Source organism: Carlito syrichta, unplaced genomic scaffold (genome assembly GCF_000164805.1).
Source record: "Carlito syrichta isolate Samal-C Ts95f unplaced genomic scaffold, Tarsius_syrichta-2.0.1 Scaffold294983, whole genome shotgun sequence".
Taxonomy (NCBI): Eukaryota; Metazoa; Chordata; class Mammalia; order Primates; family Tarsiidae; genus Carlito; species Carlito syrichta.
In genome coordinates, this window is record NW_007239079.1 from 248,547 (window position 1) to 257,692 (window position 9,146).

At 39.4% G+C, this 9,146-nt stretch overlaps 1 protein-coding gene across 2 annotated transcripts in view; it reads right to left on the reverse strand.

Moving 5' to 3' along the window:
* The window catches only part of TARBP1 (TAR (HIV-1) RNA binding protein 1), an 85,996-nt gene that overhangs the window by 25,120 nt on the left and 51,730 nt on the right, over positions 1–9,146 (reverse strand). For both annotated transcript variants that reach the window (XM_021710621.1, XM_021710622.1), the window contains 2 exons: positions 7,050–7,199; positions 1,411–1,497 (listed from right to left, as the gene is read on the reverse strand). In XM_021710621.1, coding sequence (XP_021566296.1) covers positions 1,411–1,497; positions 7,050–7,199 — 237 coding nt within the window. The remainder of the gene's footprint in view (positions 1–1,410; positions 1,498–7,049; positions 7,200–9,146) is intronic.

Consider the following 9,146-nt stretch of genomic DNA (forward strand, 5'->3'; position numbering starts at 1 on the left):
GAGACCACATCTCTACAATAAATCAAAAAATCAGTTGGGCGTGATAGCACATGCCTGTAATTCCGGCTACTCAGAAGACTGAGGCGGAAAGGATCGCCGGAGCCCAGCGGGTCGAGGCTGAAGGATCGCCGGACCAGCCACTGCACTCCAGTCTGGGTGACAGAGTGAGACTCCAACTCAAAAAAAAAGCTAAAAATAAACAAACAAACACACACCTAAAATGTACAATATACATCAAGTAAAAAAAGGGCTTGATGGAAAAATAATATATTATTTATACCAGAACTAACACAAACATCTTCCAAGACAAATTCATTTTCAGAACTTGTCTAAACGATTCTTAGGCTATTCATCTTACCTTCCAATAGGACTTGTCTGGTCTGTTTTACCTTTCTCAATAGAATGCAAGCACAACTCTGACACATATTTAAAACAGAATGATAACATTTGATACTATCTGATGCTAGAGCTTTCCTGGTCTTACCAGAAGGTGTGAACACAAGTTTTCCCATAACTGTAACACACTGCCATCTGGCTGACACACACTGTAAGACACCATCAATTTAAGATGTCATCATAATTTTAATAGTTAAAATGTTAGAGGGAGAAAGGTCTATCTTAGAATTGATGAAATAGGTTAATACAAAATATGCAACTGTTTAAAAACTACAGTACTTTGAAAAATTCGAAGAAACCCACATTTTTATGTCACTTTCAACACCTAACCATACTTTTTGTTTCATACATTAAATTTTCTCCTAGAGCTTAGAATACATCAGCGCATTCTTCTCTGCAGGTTGAATGATATAGAATCTTCCTCTAAAACTTACTGGCACATTCTCCTAAATTCTTCATGGTTGCCATGGAGATTAACCGAAATTAGCTAAGATTTCTGCTTATCTGTTTGATAACCCGCTAGGGAAATTGCTGTAAATCTGAGAAAAGTGAAATACTGTACATATACCCAAAAAGATGACAATCAATTCACATCACCTTCAATTACCCAACAGCAATTAATACTCTGACCATAAGTTTCTTTGCATGAACATTTGTTAAATAACTACCCTTCAAAGAATGCGGTAAGGAAAATCCTATTTAAGGAATCCTAAGTAAATACTTGTTTAAAATCAAGAATTATTTGCATCAACAAAAATTTCCCCACTAATTTGTCCGTAAATTTAGTATGTTCCCAAGCATACCTCAGTATGTATGCCTGTAAGTGGGAAATACCTTACTGGGTTTTTGTGTCTAGTATGTGTTCACATTATGGGGGCAGTAGAAGGGAAGGCGAGAAACTGCAAAAAACAGGAATGCTCTACATCCAAAAAACATACTGGCACAAATACATAAAATTCATTATTTTTTTTGATAGTCAAATTTAAATTCTTCTTATAAACAATTTAAACTCACCTTTTCTGGCGTGTTTTGAGTAATGACATCCAAATGTGATAAAACTGCTAAAAATGTACAAATGCTTGTTTTAAGATTTTCTTCACCCTGAATAAAGAATCAGATAAACAAACACTCATTCAAAGATTACTGTGAGCCGTACATGGTAAGGACTGTGCTGGACTCGGCGGTCCATGATGGGAGGCAGCCATGAAAGCAAAGGAGTTTGAAACTAACTTCCTAGAGCCAAACACCAATGCATAGAACAATCAGCAGGTAATATAAATTACTAAATAGCTATATAAAAAATACAGTTAGCCCACCATATCCATAGGTTCCACATCTGCAAACTGAACCAACCATCAATTGAAAAGTAAATAACAAATAACATTGCCTGGTTCAGTGACACACCTGTAATCCCAGCACTTTGGGAGGCTGAGGCAGGAGGATCACTTGAGACCAGGAGTTCAAGACCAGCCTGGGCAACAAAGTGACACCTTGTGTCTACAAAAAAATAGAAAAATTAGCCAGCCATGATAGTGCACCCTGGTCTTAGCTACTAGGGAGGCTGAGGTGGGAAGATTGCTTGAGTCCAGTTCAAGGTTGCAGTGAGCTATGATCATGACACTGTACAGTCTGGGTGACAGAATGAAACGCTGTCTCAAAAAAAATTTTTTTTAAATGACAACAGAAATTAATACAAATGAAAAGTAATATAGTATAATAACTATTTACTTAATATAGTATAATAACTATTTACTTAATATTTATATTATGTATTATAAGTAATCTAGAGATGATTTAAAGTATGTGGGCAGATGTACATTAGAAGCAAATATTTCGCTGTTCTCTATAAAGAACTTGAGCAGCTGCAGGTTTTGGGATCCACAGGGGGCCTGGATCCACAGGGGGATGCAGCCCAGTCCAAGGTACGCGCTGGGCCCTCAGGGATGTGGCCTATATGAACCGAGATCTGAAGGGAAGAAAGAGTTATCTAGACAAAGAAGAGAAGAAGACAACTTCAGATGGAGGGCACAGCATGTGCAATGGCCTGAGATTAAAAAAAAACCAAAACCAAAACAAAACAAAACAAGTTAGTGATAAGCAAGAAAGATTAAAAGGTCAGTGTGATACTCAGTCACAATGGGCGTCTCTTCCACTTCCTGTGAACCAAGCCTCTGCACCCATGGCCAATGCAGGCACCTCCTACCTTTGGGGGGCTGGTCATGTGATCTGCATTGGCCAACGAGACATTCAGCAAGCATGATGCCCCCAAGGCTGAATGGGCACTTGCACAACAGGACATGGCCCCCTGGAATGCTCATTCTTGGAGTTCTGAGCCACCATATCAAGAGGGCCAATCCCCTACTGGAGACATGGAGTAAGAGCAACACCTGGCCACCAGAGCTGCTTCTGTCATTACAGATGAGGTGACAAACGTGAATGAAGAAGCCATCTGGAAGTCCCAGCCCCAGCAGACACCGCATGGAGCAGAACCACCCAGAATTAAACACAGAGAATCATGAACAACAATAAAACAATGTTTACATCACGAGGTTTTGGACAGTTCTAGCAACAAAAAACTGAGACAACCAGTATGACTAAAGTATAGAAGTGGGAATGGAGCACACAAAGGGAATGAGAAAGGAGGTCTAAGATCGCACCAGACTTACAGGTCATTCTCAAGAGTCTGGTCTTCATCCTGAGAAGAGTGTTTTAAGCAACTGGGATAGCCTGTTCAATTTTTAATTGTGGAAATCCCCCTCCAGATTCAGTGTGGAGAAAAGACTGAAACAGAGACAAGAGTCGATGTAGACAGCCCAGCGAGTGTACCACTGCAACGGACAACAGCAACTTAGACCAAGATACTATGGCAGAGACAGACGAGAGATAACTAAGAAATATTCAGGTGGTAAAATCAACAGGGCCTGGTCATGAATCATGTAAAGACATGAAGCATACAAAGTGTCAAGGTTTTTGGTTCAAGCAACCGTACAGATTGTGGTGCTGCTCCCTACAGTAAAAAGGAGATCAAGTTGTTGGGGGGGAAAAATAAAGCACTTGGTGTTAGATGCTTTTAAACATGCAAGGAAAAGGCCTACAGCAAGGATCTGCAAACTTGTCCTTAAATGGCCAAACAGTAAATGAAAATAAGGCTTTGCTGATTACACAATCTGTTACAACTGTTCAACTCCATCAATTTGGTGCAAACACAGTCACAGACAATATGGAAACGAATGGGCACAGTTGTGTTCCTATAAAACTATGCTGGACTAAATTTTACTATAGTTTGCCAACCCCTGACCTAGAGCTTAGGGAAAGATGTGTGGAAAAGAAATATAAATCGGTGAGTCATTCACATCAGGTAGTAAGTGAATCCATGACACAGATGAGACTGACTATAAAAAGAGGAGAAAATAAGGAAAGAAGAAGGCCTAGCCCTTGAGAAGCACTAACACTTAACAGGTGGGCAGGACAAGAAAAGCTGGGAAAGGATAGAAAAGAGAGAACAGAGGGGCAGGAGGAACCAGGAAAGGGTGCATCATTAGAATCAAGAACAAGGAAATGGTCAACAGTGCAAATGTGCCTAAGGGAAGAAGGTCAAAGCTGACAACTGACCCATGGAGACCACTGCTGACCCCAGCAACAGTGTCTCCTGATAAATGACGAAACTAGAAGCTGAAAAGTGGTTTGGGAAGGACGTGAGAAAATGGGAGTTATGGCACACAGACACTTCTTTCAGGAAGCCTAGCTGTGAAAGAGTAGAGAGGCAGGGTGATTACAGAAGAGGGATGAGAAAATCTTCAGTGTAAATAGCCTCAAAAAATGGATGAGATTCAAACATGTTTGAAAATCACTTGGTCAAAAAGGAGAGACTGAGGGTAGAAGAAAGACTGATAGCAAAAAGTTTCTAAGAAGGCAGAAAGGAAGAGGAGCATCAGAGAACAAGCAGAGTTACTATCGAACAGAAGATTTAGGTTCTATATGGTCAAAGGAGGGGAGATGTCTCAGATGGAAACTGATTTAGGTAGATTTGGATGACTGCTCCTAAGAAGATACCAGATATTCCTATGTGCTGACTTTCATTTTTTTTCCTAAGAAAAACAAACGGTAAAGTCATTTACTCCGAATAAAGGAGGAAAAGGGTATCATGGACAACTGACACTTTCTCTGACATCCGTCATGAATCCCCTTCCAAGTTAAGGGAATTCTCCTACCTTATGAGTCTTGGGGGAAGTTAAAAAACACCAGATATTCACTTTTCCAGCCTCCTTGCCACTAACAAGAAGGCACCGACCTGGTTCCAGGGACACGTATCCCAAACTCTGAATCAAGAACTCATAGCCTTGAGAAGTACAACCCACGGAAAACCACCTCCACCACAGGCAACAGGAATACAGTTTGCTATGGCTACAGCCTTGCTGTGAAGGCACCGTGCGTCCAGTGAGATAAAGTAACGTCCCCAATGGACCAGCCCTCTGGCCTGCACATGGCTGCAATTCTGGAAGCTGTTGAGTCTCCCCTGTTCCTGACAATTTTCCAAGCCTGATACTGTAGCATTCCTGGCATCCTGTAAGCTACCTACTCCCTCCTTCCCCACTACTTTTTTGTGTCCTTTTTTAAATTACATCAGCAAGACCCGCCTGGGCAGGTGAGACCTCATCTCTACAATAAATCAAAAAATTAGCCGGGCGTGGAAGCGTGCACCTGTAATTCCGGCTACTCAGAAGGCTGAGGCGGAAGATTCGCCGGAGCCCAGCAGGTCGAGGCTGCGGTGGCTGGGAGCAGCCACTGCACTCCAGTCTGGGTGACAGAGTGAGACTCCAACTCAAAAAAAAAAAAAAAAACAATTACATTAGCAAAAGTTTCTTCTGCCTACAACTTAAAGTTCTGATTGATGCCCACAGGTAAAATCGAAGATTTGAAGAAAATAGACAGGGTCCAATACCAAGTGAGAGGCTGAGCTAAGTGGAATTGAAAGGAACGGCTACCACTGCTGTGCACACAGGAGCATCAGGAAGTCTCAGTAGCACACCACAACCTATCTGCCCTTTATGAGCATTTCTGAGGCAGCACTTACCCAGCTGAGAGCAGGCACAAACAAATTAGACTAATAAAGCCATGGCTCTGAAAGGCAGTTCAAGGAAAAAGGTCAAAATCGGTTTCTCCATTGCAGAGCCATGAGGGAGAGAAGGAAAAACCAGAAGAGGCTTGAAACAGGTGAAAAGAAATGCAGGTTTTGAAATTAAACAGGCATTTGAATTAAAGCTTTATTAGAGCTTCAATTAGAGGTGTGACAAATGACTGTATTCTGAGAAAAATAAAGTTCACTTAATCTTCAGTTTCTTTGTAAGTAAAATGTAAAAACACCAACTTATCTTTCAGGATTACTGTGAGGATGTTGCTGCAGCTGCTTACTGTGAGGTGTGGGTTTCAACCCAGGAGGCTGGGAGAATGAAGTACACCTGAAAGGGGAGCCAGTTTTAGGGAAAGATGTCATTATCTGTTTAGTTTTAACACAGGATAGAGTTTGGAGTGATTGTGGAAAAGGCTTCACAGGTGGCTGAGGAAGCAGAGACCAGCACAGATGGGATTCATAACGCTAAGGGATGGAGAAAAAGAGTAAAGGGCTAAAAGATAAAACCAAGCCTAAGGGTTGGGAGAAAGAAAGAAAGCAAATGAAGGAAACAGAGAAGTCATCAGCATAACAGAAGGCAATTATGAAGTAAACTGGAGTGTGACAGTTAGCTACAGAGAAGCCCAACTTGAAGGAATGGAAGGACAGAGAAGAGAGGAAAAAAGGCTGTCTGCAGCTGCCCGAAGAGCTCAGTGTGTCACTGTAAAAATGGAGCGGACTGCAGTGGTTGGAGGAAAGCAAAGATCACTCATTCCTGAAGTTGAACAGTAAAGAGAAGATGACATTGGATAATAACTGGATGGAGGAAAAATCAACAGAACAAGAGTGACGAATTCAGAGAACAGAGTCCCAAAGGAGATACAAATAAGGTCACAAGAATAGATGTAAAAAAAAGAATGAAGATTTCTGCCCCTGAAACACAAAGGAAGAAACAGAAAAAGAGAGATATTTTGAGAAAGGCACCTCTATTTTCAAACAAAGTAAAACAAGATTGTCTATTAAGAAAGAGAAGGGTGAATTTGGGAATTAAAGGAAAACATTCAAGGCAAGTATTTAGAACTGCTGTTTAGAAACAATTAGTTATTTGTCAGGAAGACTGCAATTATAAAGCCTATTTGTCAGGAAGACTGCAATTATAAAGTCTATCACCAATCTTAGTATTGATTCCTTAAAAATGATTTTTAAGATATAAGAAAAGTTGATAAGGGGTGAGTGTGAGAGTAAGTGAGGTATAGATGAAACAGAAATGTATCTGAATCAATATTTGTTTGTAGGTGGGTGATGAGGGCCCTTCTAGTCTTCCTATTTTGGTCATGTTTGGAATTTCCCAACAAAAAGTTTTTTGTTTTTTAATATGAGGAAGGCACTTAATCCCTCATCATTTATATTTCTAAGATCAAACAAAGACACTGCTTGGTAAATAAGGTAACAGAGTAAAAGACAACTATTAAAATGAAACAAATCTCCCATTGTCAAAATCAACTTCTCATTTTAAAAAATATGAAAAATGTCCTTTACTTACATAAGAAAAACAATCCCAAAACTTTGGAAGAAATTGAGGGAATTTATGAAGAATCAATATAATAATCCATTCTATAAAATATTTTATGGATGCTTGATTGTTGACAAATCCAGCCTGGAAAATTCTGTCAATAATTCCATTCAAGAAATTCTGAGAAACATAAAGTTCACAAATTAAGTTGTTATGCTATGGTTATTCACTTTAATTAAAAACAAAACAAAAAACAGTCCCCATTTAAAAAACCAGCTTAAAGTTTTTATCATAAGCAATTTATTGAGTCTACAACTCTCCAAGAAAAGACCCTAAAAACTGCTGATTGAAATATAACAAAGTACTTTTAATGAGTACTTTACAATTTACCTTAACAACAATTCTATAATGAATGTTACCATCATCTGTATTTTTACAGGGAAAGAAAAAGACTCAGAAGAGTTAAATAACTTTCCCAAAGTCACATACCTAGTAAGCGGCAGAATTTAGATGCAAGTCAAGATCTGCCAAGACGCCAGGGCTTAAAACTTGGAACATGGCAAGTCAAAGGCATGAAATAGAATCACAGCGGGGCACGTTTTGGGCCACCATGTCCTCTCTCCAGTTTACTTGTCCTCCCAGTCTCACAGTCTGTCCAGCCCCACAACCACCGCTGTTGTTCTCTGGCTAAGACCTTGAACTCCAAAATCATCCCTTCCCTCTGCTGCCATCTTTCTCCTCAAAATTGTACTTCTATCTGGGGGACTGAGCATATCTATGTAGCAGGCAAAAAATAACATATTTATATAAGCATATAAAAATATTTATTACACATATTTCTTTTTTTAAAAGCAGTAAAATTTCTAACCTAAGAGAATTTCTGCTTGGTAGACATAGAGCAGAAGAGCTCATCTTAAGCCCCAAGACAGTGCTATCAGGTGGGGCATGGTCTTCGCAATCAGACTTGATCTTAAATTCTGGCTCTACCATTCCCTAGCTGTGTTCCCTTACAGCAGATCTCTTCACCTCACTGGCCTGCAGTGCCCTTACATGAAAAACAGGAATGCTTATGGCCTGTTTTGAAGGATTATAAATAACCGAAACTATAAGACATAAGAATTTAAAGCTCTTAGCAGTGGCTGCTCCATAACAGACATTCTCTTCCGTACAGGCCCACCTGCTCTGACATATCCCCACCCCTCCAGCATTATCCTTCTTTCCAGGGGCTACTCCATTCCAAGAAAAAATTATGCTCTCAAGTAACCTACTAAAGCTTTTCTAAATTGTTTCTTTTGTAAATGCATTTTAATGTTCCATGATATATTATATGGTATTCTTTAAAATCAAAGTAGTAAAAGACCTATGATGAAAATAGCAGTCCTTACCACACATCAATCAATACAACTTTTTTAGCTATTTCATCTTAGAGTATTCCAAATAATTTATTTGGATATACTTATATAGTTATACCATTGCTGAAATGTTTTTCTCTCACAGATATAAGGTTTCATAAAATTGTAAGGCTGAATTTTTTGTTTAATTCTCTCAAACATTTAAGAGAATGGGAGAGGACAGTAGGAAACTTTCAAGTCTGAGATAATTTTTTTGCATTGAAAATTGTTCTTAAAAATTGCACGAGTCATATACTATCACATTCTCATAATATGATCTAGTTTCTTAACAGGAATATTAAGCAAAGATGGTTAGAGAAATCAGATAGTCCATTCAACTGTTCCTTGCTTCCTCAAGGAAGACAGGTAACTTTGGACAAAGAGATTCTGTTGGAAGAAACACAGATCTTGGCCTTTGCTTTGTTGTTTTATGTGACCACATTATTCATGAAATTAAGAGCAAGAAGCTCTGCCATAGGAAATAATAATCCTGTCCCAAATGTTGCAATTCGCCTAGTTTCTACAGACAACCCAAAACAATCACACTCTAAAATAACTTGTGTGTGAAAAACTTAAAGTACTTCAATTTTCTAATCAAATGTCATATAAGATTTAAACACTTAAAATGATACATTAAAATACAAAAGGAGCCGGGCTCGGTGGCTCAGCCTGTAATCCCGTGCCTTTGGGAGGCTGAGGTGAGTGGATTGCCTGAGCCCGCGGGTTCGAGACCCGC